Below are 21,795 nucleotides of genomic sequence, written 5' to 3'. Positions count from 1 at the left end.
TTGAATTTGCTGTGTTTTTTTAATATTAGAACTACAATGAGAATTCTTTCAGAAGTAAAAGTGTAAGATCATGTATTATTGATATGCCTTTGTGGATTTGGCTTTGTTGATCTGCCTAAATCTCTGGTCTCTCAGGGCCCGTTCAGTGGAGGCAGCCCAGGAGCTGTTCTGGAAGCAAGCTGATTTTGGTTATGTCAAGGAGCGCCTCTCTGAGATGAAAACACTCTGCAAGGCCAGCGAGCCAGTAAGTCCTTTCATTTCCTTCTTTCCCACGGGCCCTCTGAGTCAACAGGAAGAAACAACAGGTAGAAGCACGCATAGTGTTTTACATAAATATTCATTGTATTACAATACAAACTTCTGAGACAATGGGCCTGAGCTGGACTTACAAATCACAAGATTTTAATCCACTTAGGCTAGTTTTCAGACACTCTGTCAGTCTAGTGTAGAAATATCTTAAACTTTCCAAAGCCCAGAGTTTATTTGAGGTGGAGTGTTTTTTTTTTTTATTTCTAATTCTTTTTTGTCCAGGGGGACTCATCGTTGAAATGCAGTAGCCACACTCGGTTCTGTAAGGCCACAAACCTTTACCTGGACTTGCGGAAGCCTCGCAGAAGTCATGAGAGGTCAGTACATCTGCAAGTGGCTGCGACCTTCCTAGAGGCAGAGGATTACACTGATCTTTATCTTGTGAAACTTATCCACATTTCTGCTGCAGATACAAGGAGGACTTCATTCAAAAGGGGGAGATTGGTGGTCATTGCAGTCTCAACAAGCGAGCGCTGGCGGCCGAGGGAGAGCACAAGAGTCCCTTGCAGTCTTGGTGAGGCGGGACATTCACGTTAGCACAACTCAACTCGACACATGTATGCATGCACACATGCTGTTACCGGCCTTCAGGCAATAGTTTGAGATTGTTATGTTCCTTAGTAGAAAATTGTCATAACTATCTTGGTTTATGACTATTAAAGAGGCCCAAAAAGACGTTCCCTGACCGGGAATCGAACCCGGGCCGCGGCGGTGAGAGCGCCGAATCCTAACCACTAGACCACCAGGGAGCTGCTAGTGAGTCCTCAGAGATTGTTTTCTGGAATGTGTGGCATGCATGACAACTGGCAGGACTGGATTTTGTAGATGCAGTAACACAGTCAGTCACTGAGAGGTGCTTTTCCCTAACACCAATCTACACTTTGTACATAGTTTTATTGCTCTGTCAGAATTTTGCTGAAAATGTGTCCATGTGTATTTCTGGCTGATGCCTTTGGTTGGCTGGAGAGCCTCGACAATCTTTTTCCATGTGGCAGACTGCCTGCCTGTTGAGGACTGTCTGAGGACTTGGTGGCTAGGATAATAACAGTATGTTTTGATGCATCTGCTATCCTGATGAATCCTAGTGGTCCTATATGTCAGGAGTCCTAAAACACCATTTCTTACAGGTATCTGCTCAGTTTCTGGTGGTTTGCTGACCAAACCCAAGTCAATAGACTGCTTGCCTTTGGTCCATTAGCATTATACATATGAAAGAGAGAAGGAGCTCCTGCAATGACTCAACTTTGCAACTCAACAGAGGGCTCAACAAGAGACTCAACAGAAGTCTTTATCATTCACACCATCAAGGATTTCTTGTGCATTCACATGGAGAGAGAATACATGCCTCATGGCCAATGGCTTTTAAGAGTTTGTTTCAACCAACGTTTTTTTTTTTTTTTTTTCCAACCTAAGGTGTCCACTACATGGAGGAGTGGTTTGAGTCACCCTTGTGTTACTGCCCGGCTGTGATCAAGCATTTGTTTGCATCGTGCAGTGTGTATCATATTTATTCTCAGTCAGGCCAGGCACTCCTTAGAGGAACAATGTGGGTAAATAAGATATACAAAATTAAACCCCGCAGAGGCAGCTGACACAACACACAGTGGGAGGTTTGAGTATGATGTTGCTGAATTTGTTAGAGCCGTCCATAAGAGAAGCAGACTGCCAGCAGGAAGAGTAGCTTCTTCCCCCTCCTCCCAAACCGAGCAACTTGACAAGTGAATGATTAAGAAATTGGCAGTCATGTTATTTTAAACGATGAAACAATGATGTGGAGCAGTGACCTTGCTTTGAAATGGCAGACAGGCTTCATGAACTCACTCAATCATATTTTGGCAGGCATCTTTCCTGTGATAAAAATTTAATGAAATGAATGACATTAGTCGCAGGTCATGGAGTGCAGCCTGTGTATTCAGAATCGTGTTTGTTCAAGAAATCAATGCTTTTATTGCTGATGGTACCATTAAATTAATCAAGAGAAAAAACAGCCAAGACAGTTATAATGCTGCAAATTATAATTTCTTTTTTTTATGCAAATCCTCATTATCTGCAGCCATTAACTCAGTGTACAAACAGCACACTGTGTTAACCTAATGCTTAAGTAATCGTACTAATGTGCTAATTTGGTACGAGAGAATCCACTCCAATCACATTAAGTGCCACTGAAAACAACTGTCCTGTTTAATGAAGCCAAAAATAGCTTTCTTTCAGTTGCCACAGTGTCTAGTATGCTGGCATTTCTAAAGTTTAGATTTGGTTTAAAGAAACTGAAGATCTCACACAAAGATGAGAGAATTGGAAGGCCAAGATGCACAACTGAGCAAGAGAACAAGTAAATCTGTGTCTCCGGTTCACCTTGTAGATCCTCAGCTGGCAGCTTTATTGAACACATCCCTCTGTATGCAATTACATAGCAGTATTTGTGCCACCCTTAAGTGATTGCACCATGTCTCAGGTTTCTTTTTTATTGCATTGACGTTACTTCAGGGCTTAGCGAAATGCTTTTGCTCCCCCTCAGCCCTGTGTTAAAGGGGGAGGGAGAGGTGTGGAGGCACAGAGGGGCCTCAAGCAAAGCAGTGGAGAGTGTGGGGGTTGGTGCCTCAGCTTGTCTATTGTGAGAACTGCAGCATGCAGCGGGCCAGTGGCGCAATGGATAACGCGTCTGACTACGGATCAGAAGATTCTAGGTTCGACTCCTGGCTGGCTCGTCTCTGCTTTTTTCTTTGTTTTCTTTTAGAAAAAAGACTGCTACATGGCTGCCCTGTCTGCCTCAAGCATGATAACTATGATCAGGATCATGAAGTCTGAATGGAAAGCATAGATCTTGTTTTTAAGGGGTTCTTAAAGGATCTCAAATTTTCAAATTCCCATCATGTTGACAATTTAAATTATGGATTTTGTTGTTGTGATTAAATTGAAAGTGATTTCATTCAGCCACTCTTTTTACAGGCAGTTTCAGACTAACTTCAGTATACACCCTCACTTTGTTTTCATTTCCTCCACTCAGTAAATAATGACTGAGATTCTCCTAGTGAAGCCAGTTTGCATGATCTGAACTGACACACCCACTGGAAAGCCTCCAGTCAGCAAAATTACCTCATTCGATTTATTTTAGAGGAGCTAGTATTGTCAGACAGTCAAACTGCAGTATGCTGGCTGGTCGGCCTGTGCATCTGCAGATTCAATCAATCTCATTCATTCAATCCAGCTTTTGAATTCATTACATTTATCTGAAAACATCATGAATAATGTTTTTCTTATTCATAGCCATCATATATTTTAAAACAAAAATCATGGATCTGAATAATATGGGGTTTCAAGCGAAACAGAGGTATTTTTACATTTTTAATAGTATTCAGAGGGCAATAGAATGTAATACAAGAGTCACTGTTCTACATTCATGCTTGCACATTTATTTAGGATGTGCAGCAAAACCACTAGATGGCTCATTTTGCCATTGGAGCTCTATAGTTTTATTCTGAAATTTTGCAGTCATCTCATGGATTTAATTATGTATGTATGCATTATGTCATTTCCCAAGTCGTGGTCACAATCTAATGTAATATTAGTTTTTTGTTTTGTTTTGTTTTAAAAACTGTTCTCCCACTCTCATACCCAAGATCAATTCAGTTAAGTTGTTGTAAATTGCTTTGAACAAAGCACAGCACAGGGAGGGTAGATAGAAAAAAAAAATCATATTTATTGTTTTTACTTCTTCTATTTAAATCGGATTACACAGCATAGGCTCCATACACTTTGTCATATTCATTAAAACAAGAGACACACACACACACACACACACACACACACACACACACACACACACACACACAACAGAGCAGTTGTAAAGTAATAAGTGGTTATAGATTGTCATATTCCCCATCCCTATATTGTGGCTCCTGCACCATGGTAATGCAATAATTATTATAGTTGCGTTTATAGCACTACACTGATAAGAGGTCTTGTTGTTGTAGGTATGCTGAACTGCAGACATACACAGAGCTGGACTTCCATCCCATTGAGGATGGACACTGTGATCTCATCATAGAAAAACCTACTGTGTTCATGAAACTGGATGCAGGTAAGGATGGAGGATATTCTCATCTTACTTAGTTTAGAGCCCTATAATCTAAACAGGCCGCCAATCATTTACAGCAACACCCTAACCTAACCTAACTTGTTGGACTCTACATGCACTACATACTTCTTAATGAACAAACTTGGTAGGTTGTGGTACAGACATAAGTAGATGTTCCCTGACCGGGAATCGAACCCGGGCCGCGGCGGTGAGAGCGCCGAATCCTAACCACTAGACCACCAGGGACTTGTCCTTAACTTTTACCCAGGGATGTCTTGCTCCCATGACAGCACAGGACTCATCCATTGATCGTTGTAGCTGTGTGTGACAGTACACACACATTCACAGTCCATTTGGCTGTACAGGAATGCATCCCTCATATGATGGGCAAAAGGGTCACTAACGTATACATTGCATATTATAGAAATTGGTCGGCTTTGGTTACCAAAAAGGTAGTGCACACACACTTTCCCATTCACCCTCATCTCTGCGCTTCAACCTGATTTAGTTTATTTTCCATTACTTTACCAAAACGTGACAGAAACACAGCACTGTTTATTTGGTGTTGTTTGAAAGTACTGGGGAGAAATGTTCGTGTATCATACAGCACAGATAGTGAATAAAAGAGAAGATATAACCTATATGATCCCTGTGGAGAAAGTGTGCTTGTTGCAGTGGCAAATGGTGGTCACGTTTAGTAATGTATATGTACTGAACAACTTTGAGCGCAAAGTGGTTCCACTGTTTTCCATTTGCAATTGTGCATGGAAGTCATTTGTGCAGCGTCAAAGTGTAAGAATGACACAAAATGACAGTGTGCCTTTCTGACAGGGGTGAACATGTACCACCACTTCTGTGACTTTGTCAACCTGTACATCTCCCAGCACATTAACAATTCCTTCAGCTCAGACATCAACATCCTCATGTGGGACACGGTGAGTACACAATGCTGCCTCTAATGCGAGGGTATAACTTATATAATGATCCATAGGCTGGGACTGACACAGGGTTGATTAAACTGGTTCATAGGTACTGCTTACCATCTAAGTCTTCAAGTCATGTTATGTTTCATCGAAGAGATTATGGGGCATAGTCTGTTTTTTAAGTTCACTAGCTCATATTGTAAGTCAAAGACAGCAAGTGACAGAAGTAGGTGTTTTGTTTGAGAGCAAACAGGGTTTTTTTTTGTCAGAGTTGTGTAGATTTGGAGTCACACTGTTTGTTGAACAAGTCAGTGGAATATGTGCCAGTGGAAGACATCAAGGGGAAGCACTGGGTGAAAAACAGAATGATTTACAGGCGACCTTATCCTGCTTATTGTTCCACCCACTGCGTACAGAGGTGCAAGGAAAAAAAAGAGGAAAGAGACAAAAAGAAAGCAGAGGGAGGGAAAAAAACCTGACAAAATCAAGGAAAGCAGTGGACTTTCATCACAAACAGCACACTGCCAGCCAAATGGGGGGAGGCTGTCAGAGAATACTGTGATAACAGATTTTCTTATGAAACCTAACCTAAAGGAAAACGCAGGTGTACCCAGCAGACTTTGAAAAGAGATGCCTGTAACTCAGGCGATGATAAAAAGCTGTGGTTGATTGTGAAAGAAGTAATATCTCTTGGTATTGAGTCATTGCGATGTCTCTCATTTTGAATATAACATTGCATAACCAAATAATTTTCTTCTCCTCTGATGTTTTTTTTTTTTTTTTTTTTTTTTCTCAGAGTTTTTATGGGTATGGAGATCTGTTCAGTGAAACATGGAAGGCCTTCTCAGAGTATGACATCATCCATCTGAAAACTTATGACTCTAAAAGAGTAGGTATCATGTCGCCTTTGGGCGTTTCTTGCAAGCCTGTGTATTGGAAAGATGTTGAAGTGGTTACTAACCCAAATGTTCTTGTTTGGAAAACACAATAAAATTAATATTGTAAGAAAAGTAGTTAATTTACATTGTTGTTCTACACAACCAGTGGAGGGTCAGGCCTTCCTCAAAAAAATCCTCTGGTACATAAGAAGTGATGCATTTAGCGTTTGCATTTCTTGCAGCAGCAACAGTGGTTTGTTTGTATTACTGTAAACAGAGGAACAACCAGGTGGGTAAAATGAGCAGCAACAGCCACAGCGATGACCACGTACTGTCAAAAATAATATTACAAATTAATGGTCTTGCACATGCATCATGTACACCCATTTCATCAGTACCAAATGAGTGTTTGTGTGTTTTACAGTACGACATATACACAGACACTTTTTTTTTTTTTTTTTTTTACCATGATATACAGTATACTTAACAACCTTTTCATCAACTGCACATAGGTGTGTTTCAAAGATGTCTTCTTCTCCCTCCTCCCAAGAATGAGATATGGCTTGTTTTACAACACTCCTCTGGTAAGTTACTGCTGTGTGTGTGTGTGTGTGTGTGTGTGTGTGTGTGTGTGTGCATAGCCTCTAATATAATGAGCACACAGCTCTTGCAACAGTGACTCTCTTCAGTTTTCTTAGTTTTCTCCTAATTCATTTTTCATTGCTCATTTTGTCACAGTCATTTTCTTGTATTGATTGGCCTTTTCCCTTCTCACACACTGATATCCTGTATGGCTGTAAACATGCATTTGGGGTCAAATATTTAAGTGATTCAATTGCCCAACCAGTGCTTTTGTGATTTAAATTCCATGGAGATTTTTGTCATGATGATGATGTAAATGTGAGTTGTCATAGGGCTGCAGCCTTGAGGTGTGAAATGTTGATAGGTTTGCCTCATAGATGATTGCACTTGCTGCATATTTCATGTTCGTATTCATATACTCACATTTACGGCTGCCGTGCCCTGGTGTATGTGAGAGATTTAACAGTCCTGAGATTTGCATAGGCTTGTATGAAGCTCATTCCAGAGAGACTGTAGAATACTGCATCTTTGAAATTGACAGATTCCCATTGGATTACACATCGTACATCGTTGAGTTTTCATTACGTCAATGAACGTGTGACTAGATTCAATTCACCTTCAATTTGGTCATTTCAGAAAGCAGATTTTCTAAAAACACTGAAACACTGAATTTGGCAAAGTGATCATATCTGACCAATTAGGAAGTAATCAGGAATAGATATAATGTTGTGAACTGAATGAATGGAAAATAAACTGAACTGCTCATGTGTGAAACTGATGTTTTTTCTGTCTTGTGTTGGTGTTAGATCTCAGACTGCCACAGTGAAGGGATGTTCAGGGCATTCTCCCAGCATGTCCTTCATCGACTCCACATCCCACAGGAGGGACCCAAGGTAGGAACTCCCAGCAGTGAAGACAAAGACAGACAGGCAAACAGAGCTACAAGCTCGCATCAGCCACTTGCATGCCTGGCCTTGTCTGTCTCCTGTCTCCACTTTCTGGTTTTTCAGGGGCACTAAGGAGCTAGAGTTAATCTTTCTCAGTGCAGTCACTGCTAAGTGGAAATTGTAATGATAGATGATTCTTTATAAATGATTAATTAGTAGGCTGGATATCACTTTTTGCTCATGCAAAACTACATCAATATTTCAGTTTGTAAGAAAGTCCACCCCAATCTTGACTGAGTTCAGCCCAGTCCATAAAGTGTCCATTATGTGCCACCATCTCAAATAGATTCTTCCAGTCCAATCCAAATATAGACGCTTAAGAGAATAAATGTTTATTTTATGTTTATTGACCAGCGAGTAAATAGTCTCTAATTTAGATCTAAAGACCCTGTGTTCTGGCTGTGTTTGTAAGAATAACCATCATTCTAATGTTGCACCCTGAATGTATATATTTTTTAGGAAAAAAACGAACAAACTTTTTTTCACACACATGCACACTCACACGCATAAAGACGCACACATACACACACTGTTACTAGTCTCGGTCAACTACAGATATTGATGACTCCTTCACTGTCATGGCAGTACCACATCCCTGTACAAAAGCTTTGCACCACTCCCTGGTGGTCTAGTGGTTAGGATTTGGCGCTCTCACCGCCACGGCCCGGGTTCGATTCCCGGTCAGGGAAAGCTTTTATATATCTTACATACTTACGCATGAAAACAATATTTATGCATAGCAATGTAATTACTAGTATCTATGCTTAATGCAAATATAAAAGTAATCATTTCAAAATACGTTTCGTGCTGGATTATCCTGTCGAGATGCTGGTACAAGTGACCGAGTTGGTGCCGTATTTCTGACATCCATTGACCAACAATGCTGGACAAAAGTCATGTGCCAGATGTAACAATATGTAAGTCATAAATAAGCTTTCTCTGATTGGGAATTGAACTGTGGCCACAAGGGTGAGAGAACCAAAGAATAACCACTGGACCACCAGCAAGTTACACAAGGTGTTTATTCAGTTATTCAGTGAAAGCTATTGCTGACTAAGAATGGGAACAATACACACACACATACACACACACACACACATACACATACACACACTCACACATTCACTGTGAAGTCAATAGATCTTAGGTGGGATGTCAACCAAACACAGAATGAAGTTGATTTTAACTGCCTGAATTTTTTTTAATTGTACGATGCCACTCCCTTTTTGTATCAAGTCCTTACAAGAAGGGCTGAATGAAATGGTACAAAAAAAAAAAAAAAAAAAAAAAATATATATATATATATATATATATAGAGAGAGAGAGAGAGAGAGATTTATTTCACAGATGTTTATTCACAATTTTGGTAGAAATGATCCTTTTTGCTTTGTAATTTTCATATACACTGAAAATACTATTTAATGGATAACTCTCTGATTGTTGATTGAGGTCTGTTTCAAACACATTTTTCTTAACATTTTGTAATGTTTGGAAATGCCAATTATTTTATTCACACTTCTACCACTTCCCAGAATGTTGAGTCAGATGTGCACTGAACAGAAATCACATCCTATTTGATCCTGATCGGCTTTCGTTTCTGATTGGAAATTTCAAACTGCTTTAGTGAATGAATCAGGTGTTTACCTGAACAAAGATTGTTAAGTTCTGCACATGGAGGGAGTTGTCATACTTAATAGCTTCTGCCCTCTGTACATCTGAATGAACAAACTTGGTAGATCCTGGCACAAACATAAGCAAATGTTCCCTGACCGGGAATCGAACCCGGGCCGCGGCGGTGAGAGCGCCGAATCCTAACCACTAGACCACCAGGGACTTGTCCTTAACCTTTACGCAGGGATGTCCTGCTCCCATGACAGCAAAGGACTCATCACTTGATCACCCTGTCACTCTCAGCACTGCCCTTCAGCCTGGTTTAGTTTATTCTCCATTACTTTACAACTACTTACAAAGAAGTAGCTGAAAAAATATACGCAGTACTGTTCATTCAGTGTTGTTTGAAAGTACTGTAGAGCCAACTTTTTTATGCCAACTTACAGCCAAGCAGTATGATAGGAAAACTGGAGTCTGTCTGCAGTGAAGAGTTTAAGCTTTATATATGCTGACTACGTTTGCCAAGCTGCCACTCACAGCTTTGTGGGCAGCAGCAGTAGTTTTTCGAGCATTCTATTGATGGACAATTAAGAGAAGCAGGCTGCGACAGATTTGCTTTTTAGTTTCGTATTTTCATCAGTGGTAACAGTGGCAGAAATTATTTACACTCTTTCATGACCATGACAGTGAAGTTTTTATTCATCATTCAGCATTGTACATTGGATGTTGATTGTGTCAGTTTACGTATATGCTCTCTTTTCTTCCGCAAGCATGCAGATCAGAAACCCTCCTACTCAGAAATCTGAGTAGGAGTTTACATGGCCAAGGAATTGGTTTCTCCAGCAGAAACCAGGCTTTGTTACGCGGGTGTCTCTTAATCCTTTAAACCAGTTACAGAAATCTGTTACTCATTCATATGGAATTTATGAAATCAGATAACTGCCGTTGGTAGGGAATAATCCAGTGACTGAAGTGCATGTAAATGAAATTCAGCAACATAGTAAAGCAGTAAACAACCATTCCCTGACTGTGACTCCAGACCACGACACTGGTCTTTACCACTCCTAGACCGCCAGTGATTTTACATATGTAGGCTACTTTGCAAGAAGACTGCAATTGTCTGTGTTCAATACATATGTACCCATGACTGACAGTGAATAATTATCATTTGTACTAGTTATTTATCATTATTTTATACTGCACTATGTGTGTAAATACGCAGTCGTCCTTAGAATCCCATGCATTAAATGCATGATGACATATATGACACATATTAAATAGTCATGTCAATAGTCATGACATATAGACTATTCTTGTAATACAAAATTTTAATCTTAGTTGTTTTTTACTCTATTGCCTCATCAGCAAGAAGCATTTGGGCATTTGTCATACACAGTTAATATCAATGTCTTGCTTACTGGCTCACAGTATATAATAGATAAACAGATTTTACATGACCAGCAATCAAACACAGCCACAATAATGAGAGCACCAAATCCACTAGACCACCAGGGAATTGTACCGGGCTGTTATACAGAAATGCATTGCTCATTTGACAATAAAGCAGTCATTCAATGATATAGCACAGCCTCTTTGGTTGTCAGTGAATCAGGGCATGAGAGGAAATGCAGAAACTAGGTTGTGTTGGTATTATGCTAATTGGGTAGTGAGCTACTAGCTACTTCTCTTCATCTTCTAAAAGTTGTCCACAAGATGCAGATGACAGCTGATGGTTGACAGCACCTGCACATCCTGCACCTGTTTGAAAGAAAACGACTGCAAATGCTAGGAGGGGGCAGTAAGGGGGCAGTCTGCAAAAAACAAAATAACATAAGCTTTAGGATCGTGTGAAGATAAAATAACAAATTGCTTGTTTCACAACTAGGTCTCTGGTTATCTGTCTGTCATTAGCTGCATTTACATGGACCCTAATATCCCACTAATAAATGGAATAATGGCCCAATCACAATAAAATGCCTCATGTAACCATCTCAATTGGAAGAGACTGGCCTGATCTGGCCTGATCAGAAGGAATTTTCAGTTGGGTTGAGAGGGATGGTGTAAACCTTTGATAATGCATTCAATTGGAAATTAGTGCCTAATAACCATGTAAATGCTTAAATCTGATTGTTTCTGTCTAGTTGGAGTAAATATGTTCTTTCTCTGCCCCATGTTGGAGTAACATTCGGTGACCTAATGAGTTTTCAGGAGGGACATAAATGTAGCAGTAGCAAAACACAACTGGTCTGTGGCTGATAAAACATTTCTTGTTGAGAAGATTAAATCTTTAAAGGACTGTTGAATGCCTTGATGGTTGAAAGGCTCAGAACCACAAGTTATTCAAGCAAGGGTTTGAAAAGATAAATGGAGCCGCAGTCCACCTGTCCGTTGATCAAATCAAAAACCACTTGAAAAATTTGAAGGCTGGCTATTACAAGGCTGACAGTCAAAACAGCCAAAGTGGTTGCTGCCCAGCCAGTTTTGTTTTTTTTTTTCAGTCGTCATTCGATGACTTCTGTAGCTTATGGGCACTGGGAGCACGACTTACACACGCACGCATTCACAGTCCCATTTGCCTTTTCCAGGAATGCATGGCTTAGATGATGGGTTAAGTGGCCACTGATATACTGAGAAAAACTGGAACCTTGGCCAAAGAGGAGTTAAGTTGTAACAATACTAACAAAGCTTGTGGCAACCCTTCATCTCATGGCCTCTGCCTCAGCTGCAGCGAGTTAGGTTTCTGATTATAATATCACCAGTAATTTAATTTGCATGAGGTATCTAAATCAAGTGTTGTAGAAACAGTGGAAACAGTTTGCCTCTTAGGAATTTATGTACAAAGGCCACTGTTGCTTAATGCTGGCACATAATACATGGACAACAGGTTGTCACATTCAGCACAAAGGGATAGAGTCAGGCACACAGTAAATAGAGCACCATACGTATTATCCTGCATATATACATTCAACATTTCATCATCCACTTGCATATATTATGGGTGCAGCTGTAGAGATGGATGGTGGGGCTCTAGCAGTGCCTTGCAGCAGTGTTTTGTAATTGCATGAAATAATCTCTGTGCAAGCTGTTATATTTGTATACCTTTTTTATTGCTTTGATTCTGCAACCATTAAATTAGTTCGTTTTCTCTCAGTGGAAGATGATTGTCAGATACTGTACGGTTTTATTATTTGTTCTGCTTTGAGGACAAATTAAAATGGCAATACTGAGTTATGATATATATTGGCATCTTTTTCAGCTTCTACATACTTTGTCTGTTTTAAACTCCCATGCCCATCAGACAGCTCTGTTGGGCCCCTTGTGCCAGACAACTGTGTTATGGATAGATCTTGCTGTACATGATGTCCTAGGTGCTTTATAAGAAATTTGTGTTCTTGTTATAGCATCTGGGTGTGCAGTTCCAAAGAAAGTAGAGAGTTTTCCAGAACTACTTAATGCCCTCTTGGCCTGTATGTTTGGATACTGGTGGTTAATAAGTGTTGTGTATTTATTTCAATCATTAGGCTGCCCTCCAGTTTCATTCCTAGTACTGGCTGGACATGATAGCAGTGTATTCCCTTGGTAGTGCAGATTCACTTTGATTTAAACACAAATTCAGGTGCAGTAATTAGGCCAGAATCTGTTTGCTTCTCTTGTGTGACGCCAACAACCCACTAGGATTCCTACATCAGCACAAAGCAAAATTTGTTTCATGGCACAGCTCTCAGGACATTGATGTCAGGTCAGTCTGACAGGAATTTTTGGAGTATAATATACGTTAAAGGCCATAAAGCTACACTGCCTGACCTTGAATCAAACCCAGGCCACAGCAGTGAGAGTGCCAAGTCCTAACCACTGTACCACTAGTGAGCTGTGCTGTTTCTGTCAAAGCTGTTGCACAGGAAGTTGTGGTTCATTGCCAGTACATGAGTCATTCATTGATATGTATAGCCGAATGGGATGTAGAACAGTACATGTGCACATCGCTAACACCAGATACAACACTACTTAAAACGAAACTAGAAACTTGGAAAAAAACGTGTACTGACAAAGCTCGTGGCAACTCCTCATCTCCTGGCCTTGGCCTCAGCTGCATTGCCTAAAGGTTCCTGGTTGAAAAACTGCAATTTAACTAATTTGCACAAGTTTTCTCGACCTTTACAAAGCTGTGTTTTTGCAGGTCAACTATAATGAGTTGTTTACCGACCAGGAGGCAAATGGGGAGACTGAACATGTCTGCAGTTTTACTGTAGAGTGTATTACTATACAGAGCATTTCATTTCTGACATGTAGATCAAATGCTCTGAACTGCTCTCTTTGAATTTATAAAGATGTAGCTTGACATTTGCCATCTTGAACTATTATTGTTTAGTAACTTGTAAGCCTTACGATCGGGTGACAAGACTGACTGTTTTGAACTCTCGTGTTGAGTTTAACTTTTCTCATACTTGGAATTCACTGTTGCAAGCATAAAGAGCTCTTCCCTGACCGGGAATCGAACCCGGGCCGCGGCGGTGAGAGCGCCGAATCCTAACCACTAGACCACCAGGGACTCAAACCCCTCCCTTACATAGAGATGTCTTGATGACATGACAGTAAAGGCTGTCTTGTATAAAGTATTTGAAAGCAATACTTGAGTAAAAGTACAAGTATCTTACCAGAAAATGACTTTGGTAGAAGTTAAAGTCACCTTTTAGAATATTACTTGAGTAAAAGTCTTAAAGTACCTGACATTTAATGTGCTTAAGTATCAAAAGTAATTTTCTGATATTTTCTGTACTTAAATATTAGAAGTAAAAGTAAAAGTATTTAAACAAAGTGAGCGGTTAGAATTTTGCGAATGAATTTATTGTGGTTTCCTTACAGTAAAAGCAACCTGGGGAACCTGGGGGGTACAGGGGAAAAAAGCTTCAAATTTTTAACATTACCATTTCACTTATGCCACCATTAACAGCTCTCTCTGTCTCTCAGCCTCCCTGTTTGGACAAACTGAACTTGGCAACTGGCAACAACTGTCATGAGAGCAAGTTATTATTTGAAATTATAAAACTGGTGCTTCCCATCCTTAAATGTGATTGGCTGAGCCGCGTTCCATGCCGTTGTAAAATCAGTGTAACCCGCAGCACAAAATATCCCTGCGCCAGTGTTAACGGACATAGCGTTGCCTAGCAACCAACTACTCTGCGCTCAACTTACTCGTTAGGTTCCATTTGTTTCAAGACTTTTGTAAACAAAATATCAGACTTTGTAGTCAGTTTTGATTTGCTGGGTGGCCTGAGCCTGGATGAGCTGTTGGAGGAGGTGCTTGGTGTCTGTTAAAAGACGCTGAATTCACCACCAGCAACAATGTTTTCACCGGTGTGGTAAAGAAACTCCGCCGAGAAGGACGTAACAAATCTTCCCACCACCAAGCCATAACAGACTGCCAGAAGATTAAGCACTTTCAGGCACGAAGTTCAAGCAGACCTTGGGGGCTTGTCTGTAAAGTCTGGTTGACGTGCACCTTCATATGGGACGCCGGCCGAATGAGGGCAACCGCGAATTAAAGCCCGACTCTTCAGCATTCACCACAACGAAAATGGCCTAAATATGTCACCCTGTCTTTCAACGAATGCACAAAAAAACCACAAAGATGCTGCCGAAAAATAGAAAGCCTGCGGGGATTCATATATGAGCAGCCGGGTAACCCAATGTGTCCGGTGGCGGAGCTCCTTGGCACTTGGCGGCCGCGGTTAAAATGATAACAAACAGGAATTACGTCACCAACTCAACTTTTATTTTGTAGTAACGAGTAACGAAGATGGTTAAGAGAAATGTATCGGAGTAAAAGTACACATTTTATTTCGGAAATGTAGTGGAGTAAAAGTAAAAGTTGTCAGAAATATAAATAACCAAGTAAAGTACAGATATGTGAAAATTCTACTTAAGTACAGTAACAAAGTATTTGTACTTTGTTACATTACAACACTGAGTAAAGGATTTGTGAATTTTGTGACAGGTTTGCGAAGCAGGTTTGTCTTAATCTCTTACCAGAAACCTTGTTCCTCGGTCATATGCAATTGATGAAATAAGGCGACTTTATGGAGAGAGTAATCCAATGACTGAAGTGCGTGTAGATAGAATAGAATAGAATATATTGTCATTATACATGTACAACAAAATTGAATTCAATGGTCTCAGTTCATCATCTAAGTTCAAGCTTATAAAAAGCTGTAAACCTGTGCTTTTGTTTCATGCCTTTAAGCCCCTATCTTCTTGACTAGAGCTTTGCACATGGCTGGCTCTTTTGTTTCTCTATAGTTTTGAGCTTAACTTTGTTGAAATTCAGCACTCTGATGAAAGCATAAAGAGCCTTTCCCTGACCGGGAATCGAACCCGGGCCGCGGCGGTGAGAGCGCCGAATCCTAACCACTAGACCATCAGGGACTCAAAAACAGTCCTCACATAGGCATGTCTTGATGACATGACAGTAAAGGACCCATCCATTGATCATTATAGCTGTGTGTGACAGTACATACATATTCACGGTCCATTTGGCTGCACAGGAATGCTGGAATGGAATGGCTCATGCTGGGCAAAAGGGTCACTAATAATGTATACGTTACATGTGTAGAAATTGGTTGGTTTTGGTTACAAATAAAGTAGTGCACACACACACACACACTTTCCCTTTCACTCTCAACTCTGCCCTTCAACCTGGTCTAGTTTATTTTTCATTATTTTACAAAGAAGTAGCTGCATAGTATGCACAATACTGTTCATTCAGTGTTAAAGTACTGTAGAGAAATTTTCATGTATCATACAGCACAGATATGAAAGGAAAAACAAAATAAAACTTGAATGATCCCTGCAGAGAAAAAAAAAGGCCTATGGCTAGAGAATGCGAATTGTACATCAGGGTATCTCTGTAACGTCACAATGCTTAATTTATAACAGTATATTTTACCTTTATGAAAAAAAAAACAAAACTGCACCTCATGCAGTTTGGATATTCCACTCAGCCATAAAATGATTTTGGTAATATTTCAATTAATTGTTCACCCCTACTTCCAAGAATAGGGGAAACACAAGGTGTGTGTTAGCACCACGTATGTGTATATATGCATATGTACATGATACTGTTCAGTTTGTATGTGTTGTAATGTTTGGTAACGGCAATTATTTTGTGCACACTTCCACCAGTTACTGGAGTGTTGAGTTGGATGTGTGCTGAACAGAAATCACATCCTGATCAACTGCGCCTTTTTTCGTCATTAGAAATTTAAAACAGATGTAATTAGTCTTAGTGAAAGAACCAGGTGTTAATCTGGACAAAGCTTTGTTCATGACACTCTGCACATGTAAGGCGTTTTCATGCTTTCTCTCTGAAATTCTGACCTCCATGCCTCTGAAGTAACTAACTTGGTAGGTTGTGGTACAGACATAAGTAGATGTTCCCTGACCGGGAATCGAACCCGGGCCGCGGCGGTGAGAGCGCCGAATCCTAACCACTAGACCACCAGGGACTTGTGCTCAGCTGTTACACAGGAATGTCCTGCTCCCATGACAGCACAGGACTCATGACTTGATCATTGTGGCTAAGTGTGACAGTACACACTCACTCACAGTCTGTTTGGCTGTACAGGAATGCATTTCTCATATCATGGGCAAAAAGGTCACTAATATATACGTTACATGTATAAAATCTTGTAAAATGGAAGTCCCCAAGAAAGTAGTGCAAACACACTCACCCCTCACCCTCATTGCTTCCCCTCAATCTGGTTTAGTTTATTCTGCATCAGAAATTATTAAACACTCTTTAATGACCATGTCAAGCAGACAGTGACGTTTCAGTTTATGTATCTGCTCATTTTTCTTGCATGTGCATGCACATCAAAGGCCCATCAGAAATCTGCATAGGAGTTTACATGGCCAAGTAGTTTTGTTTCTCCACAATAAACCCTGGTTTGTGAAGCAGGTTTCTCTTAATCCCTTACCAGAAACCTTGTTCCTTGGTCATATGGAATTGATGGAATAAGGTGACTTTATGGAGGGAGTAATACAGTGACTGAAGTGTGTGTAGATAGAATAGAATAGAATATATTGTCATTATACATGTAAAACAAAATTGAATGTGGTCGTCTCATTGCAAAGTTCAAGCTCATAAAATTCTGTAAAAATCCATGAATAAATACATAGTAAAAAAAATAGTAAAAAATAAATAAATAGTAAAAATGCACTGAATGTTAGAAATTCAGCAACACAACAAAGCCATAAACAACCATTGTGCAATGGGGAGTTGAGCTCTGGCCGTGGTGGTGAGAGAACCAACTCCTGACCACTAGACCACCAGGGACTCTTACATAAAACCATGACTGCAGTTGTCTGTGCTGATTCTATACGTATCCATGACTGACAGTGAATAAATCTCATTTGTACTCGTTATGTATTATTGTTTGATACTGTACTATGAACGTAAATGTGCTACTACTAGACAACTAGTGAGTTTTTTGTCATAACCATTGCATAGTAAGTTGTGGTTCATTGGCAGTACATGCATGCCAGTGATTGCATGAGTTTTCTCAACCTTTTGAGAAGTTGTGTTAAGTATGTTTTGCTGGTGACCTATAATGAGTTGGTTGCTGACCAGGAATCAAATGTGAAGCCAGAAGTCTAATGTCTGCAGGCTTATTGCGGAGTACAGTACAGTATATTAGATCATTTGTGACAAATGCTCTAATTTACTCTGTCTTTGAATTTATGGAACTGCATTATGACATGCGACACCTGTGCTTTTGTTTCATGCCTTTAAGCCCCTATCTTCTTGACTAGAGCTTTGCACATGGCTGACTCTTTTGTTTCTCTATAGTTTTGAGCTTAACTTTGTTGCAATTCAGCACTCTGATGAAAGCATAAAGAGCCTTTCCCTGACCGGGAATCGAACCCGGGCCGCGGCGGTGAGAGCGCCGAATCCTAACCACTAGACCATCAGGGACTCAAACCCAGCGCTTACATAGGGATGCCTTGATGACATGACAGTAAAGGACCCATCCATTGATCATTATAAACATTGCACAAAAAGTAAGGAAATTTGTGTTTAGAAGATTATTTCTTTGTTGTAACAATGCTTCTTGGCAATAAATCTTATACTGTTGGAAAGCCTATTTATTTCCCTTTTAAATGGTGCCACATTTGTGAGGTATGCATTTGTGGGATGAGCAGCAGAGCTGAGTATGTGGGCTGCACCCATGAAAAATTTGCCAGATCTTCTCTGCCAAAGCCAAACAGCTTATTCTGCCATTGACTCTTGTTTGGTGTTTGGTGGATTGGATGATTGAAGTTTGAAGAAACAAGAGATATTAGCAGTTTAACAATTTATTCATTTAACAAACAAGAGCCTCAGTAGCATGTGGAAGAACCATACACAGCCACAACAGCCTGACACCTCCTCCTCATGCTGGTCACCAGCCTGGTCAGAGAAGATTTGGCAAATTTTTCATGGGCACAACCCACATACTCAGCTCTGCTGCTCATCCCACAAATGCATGTTTCTGACAAATGTGGCAATGTGGAAATACGAGGTGTGTTTTAACAGCATTTATGTGTGTATATGCATATGTACATGATACCGTTCAGTTTGTATGTGCTGTAATGTTTTGTAACGGCAATTATTTTGTGCACACTTCCACCAGTTACTGGAGTGTTGAGTTGGATGTGTGCTGAACAGAAATCACATCTGATCAAGTGTGCCTTTTTTTGTTATTTGAAATTTCAAACACTTAACAAGCTTTAGTGAATGAATCAGGTGTTAACCTGCACATGGAAAGTGTTTTCATGCTTCTTTCTAAAGTTCTGCCCTCCATACTTTTGAAGTAGTTAACTTGGTAGATTGTGGTACAGACATAAGTAGATGTTCCCTGACCAGGAATCGAACCCGGGCCGCGGCGGTGAGAGCGCCGAATCCTAACCACTAGACCACCAGGGACTTGCTCTTAACCTTCACACAAGGATGTCCTGCTCCCATGACAGCACAGGACTCATGGACAGGACTCTGCTCATTTTTCTTGCATGTGCGTGCACATCAAAGGCCCGTCAGAAATCGGAGTTTACATGGCCAAGTAGTTTTGTTTCTCCAACAGAAACCCAGGTTTGTGAAGCAGGTTTGTCTTAATCTCTTACCAGAAACCTTGTTCCTTGGTCATATGCAATTGATGAAATAAGGTGACTTTATGGAGGGAGTAATCCAGTGACTGAAGTGCGTGTAGATAGAATAGAATAGAATATATTGTCATTATACATATATAACAAAATTGAATTCAATGGTCTCAGTTCATCGTCTAAGTTCAAGCTTATAAAAATCAGTAAACCTGTGCTTTTGTTTCATGCCTTTAAGCCCCTATCTTCTTGACTAGGGCTTTGCACATGGCTGACTCTTTTGTTTCTCTATAGTTTTGAGCTTAACTTTGTTGAAATTCAGCACTCTGATGAAAGCATAAAGAGCCTTTCCCTGACCGGGAATCGAACCCGGGCCGCGGCGGTGAGAGCGCCGAATCCTAACCACTAGACCATCAGGGACTCAAACCGAGCCCTTACATAGGGATGTCTTGATCACATGACAGTAAAGGACCCATCCATTGATCATTATAGCTGTGTGTGACAGCACACACATATTCGCAGTCCATTTGGCTGCACAGGAATGCTGGAATGGAATGGCTCATATTTTGGGCAAAAGGGTCACCAATAATGTATATGTTATGTTAGCTACCGATTCTTTTGTTGAAAGCCCAGGAAAAGACCGGAGTCAGTCCTCAATTTTCTGATGCAATATTTATTATGGTCACATATAAAACAAGGCAGCGCTGGTCTCAGGGTGACAGAGCTCTCGCAGGATCTCAGTCAGAATGAGCCCCTATATTAGGAAATGATACACATTTATGTTCTTGGGCTGGGCCTGCCCTGTACATAGGTTGGACTTTAACGCAACCAAGAATAATTGGCCAGTTACCCGGACATGGACAGGCCAACCACTGTCCATGCCTTGTTTCTGGAATGTGCTATGCTATGTGTGTGAATGTTGACTGGGCGTGTATCTAATGCAACAGACCTAAATAACAAGATAGAGAAAGTACATCTGGCTTTTGCTTTGTCTGTCCTCTGCTTAGCAGTCAAGCTGTCCTGAACTATGTAATACAATGGATAATGCAAGAAACATTGAACTATAAGGCCAATTGTAACAGTTACATGTATAGAAATTGGTTGGTTTTGGTCACCAAGAAAGTAGTGCACACACACAATTTCCCTTTCACTCTCAACTCTGCCCTTCAACCTGGTCTAGTTCATTTTCCGTTATTTTACAAAGAAGTAGCTGAAAAAAAATATTCACAATAGTGTTCATTTAGTGTTGTTGTTAAAGTACTGTAGAGAAATTTTCATGTATCATACAGCACACATATTAAAGGAAAAACAAAATAAAACTTGAATGATCCCTGCAGAGAAAAAAATGGACCTATGGCTGGAGAATAGGAATTGTACGTCAGGGTATCTCTGTAACGTCACGATACTTAATTTATAACAGTATATTTTACCTTTATGAAAAAAACTGCACCTCATGCAGTTTGGATATTGCACTCGGCCATAATGTGATTTTGATAATATTTTGATTAATTGTTCAGCCCTACTTCCAAGAATAGTGGAAAGACATTTCCAACCAAGTGGAAATACGAGGTGTGTTTTAACAGCATGTATGTGTGTATATGCATATGTACATGATACCGTTCAGTTTGTATGTGCTGTAATGTTTTGTAAGGCCAATTATTTTGTGCACACTTCCACCAGTTACTGGAGTGTTGAGTTGGATGTGTGCTGAACAGAAATCACATCCGGATCAAGTGTGCCTTTTTTTGTTATTTGAAATTTCAAACACTTAACAAGCTTTAGTGAATGAATCAGGCGTTAACCTGCACATGGAAAGTGTTTTCATGCTTCTTTCTAAAGTTCTGCCCTCCATACTTCTGAAGTAACTAACTTGGTAGATTGTGGTACAGACATAAGTAGATGTTCCCTGACCGGGAATCGAACCCGGGCCGCGGCGGTGAGAGCGCCGAATCCTAACCACTAGACCATCAGGGACTCAAACCCAGCCCTTACATAGGTATGTCTTGATCACAGGACAGTAAAGGACCCATCCATCGATCATTATAGCTGTGTGTGACAGTACACACATATTCACAGTCCATTTGGCTGCACAGGAATGCTGGAATGGAATGGCTCATATGTTGGGCAAAAGGGTCACTAATGTATACATTGCATGTATAGAAATTGGTTGGTTTTGGTCACCAAGAAAGTAGTGCACACACACACTTTCCCTTTCACTCTCAAGTCTGCCCTTCAACCTGGTCTAGTTTATTTTCCATTATTTTACAAAGAAGTAGCTGAAAAAATATTCACAATAGTGTTCATTCAGTGTTGTTGTTAAAGTACTGTAGAGAAAT

The 21,795-nt window shown here is 40.3% G+C and overlaps 1 protein-coding gene and 12 non-coding genes across 14 annotated transcripts in view; 3 read left to right on the top strand and 10 right to left on the bottom strand.

Annotated features, from left to right (window-relative positions):
* Positions 1–21,795, top strand: part of eogt (EGF domain-specific O-linked N-acetylglucosamine (GlcNAc) transferase) — a 36,109-nt gene that overhangs the window by 2,992 nt on the left and 11,322 nt on the right. For both annotated transcript variants that reach the window (XM_030052589.1, XM_030052590.1), the window contains 8 exons: positions 136–244; positions 532–626; positions 719–823; positions 4,284–4,390; positions 5,219–5,322; positions 6,107–6,199; positions 6,701–6,772; positions 7,577–7,663. In XM_030052589.1, coding sequence (XP_029908449.1) covers positions 136–244; positions 532–626; positions 719–823; positions 4,284–4,390; positions 5,219–5,322; positions 6,107–6,199; positions 6,701–6,772; positions 7,577–7,663 — 772 coding nt within the window. The remainder of the gene's footprint in view (positions 1–135; positions 245–531; positions 627–718; positions 824–4,283; positions 4,391–5,218; positions 5,323–6,106; positions 6,200–6,700; positions 6,773–7,576; positions 7,664–21,795) is intronic.
* Positions 987–1,058, bottom strand: trnae-cuc (transfer RNA glutamic acid (anticodon CUC)). The gene has a single exon. It is a non-coding gene; the product is annotated as a tRNA-Glu (tRNA).
* Positions 2,945–3,017, top strand: trnar-acg (transfer RNA arginine (anticodon ACG)). Its single transcript has one exon. It is a non-coding gene; the product is annotated as a tRNA-Arg (tRNA).
* On the bottom strand, positions 4,562–4,633 carry trnae-cuc (transfer RNA glutamic acid (anticodon CUC)). The gene has a single exon. It is a non-coding gene; the product is annotated as a tRNA-Glu (tRNA).
* trnae-cuc (transfer RNA glutamic acid (anticodon CUC)) lies at positions 8,335–8,406 on the top strand. Its single transcript has one exon. It is a non-coding gene; the product is annotated as a tRNA-Glu (tRNA).
* On the bottom strand, positions 9,479–9,550 carry trnae-cuc (transfer RNA glutamic acid (anticodon CUC)). The gene has a single exon. It is a non-coding gene; the product is annotated as a tRNA-Glu (tRNA).
* On the bottom strand, positions 13,806–13,877 carry trnae-cuc (transfer RNA glutamic acid (anticodon CUC)). Its single transcript has one exon. It is a non-coding gene; the product is annotated as a tRNA-Glu (tRNA).
* trnae-cuc (transfer RNA glutamic acid (anticodon CUC)) lies at positions 15,680–15,751 on the bottom strand. The gene has a single exon. It is a non-coding gene; the product is annotated as a tRNA-Glu (tRNA).
* trnae-cuc (transfer RNA glutamic acid (anticodon CUC)) lies at positions 16,759–16,830 on the bottom strand. The gene has a single exon. It is a non-coding gene; the product is annotated as a tRNA-Glu (tRNA).
* Positions 18,228–18,299, bottom strand: trnae-cuc (transfer RNA glutamic acid (anticodon CUC)). Its single transcript has one exon. It is a non-coding gene; the product is annotated as a tRNA-Glu (tRNA).
* On the bottom strand, positions 19,218–19,289 carry trnae-cuc (transfer RNA glutamic acid (anticodon CUC)). Its single transcript has one exon. It is a non-coding gene; the product is annotated as a tRNA-Glu (tRNA).
* trnae-cuc (transfer RNA glutamic acid (anticodon CUC)) lies at positions 19,808–19,879 on the bottom strand. Its single transcript has one exon. It is a non-coding gene; the product is annotated as a tRNA-Glu (tRNA).
* Positions 21,362–21,433, bottom strand: trnae-cuc (transfer RNA glutamic acid (anticodon CUC)). Its single transcript has one exon. It is a non-coding gene; the product is annotated as a tRNA-Glu (tRNA).

Source organism: Myripristis murdjan, chromosome 5 (assembly GCF_902150065.1).
Source record: "Myripristis murdjan chromosome 5, fMyrMur1.1, whole genome shotgun sequence".
In the NCBI taxonomy this organism is placed as follows: domain Eukaryota; kingdom Metazoa; phylum Chordata; class Actinopteri; order Holocentriformes; family Holocentridae; genus Myripristis; species Myripristis murdjan.
The sequence above is the reverse complement of the archived record's forward strand: the minus strand, read 5'-3'. Positions and strand labels throughout refer to the sequence as shown.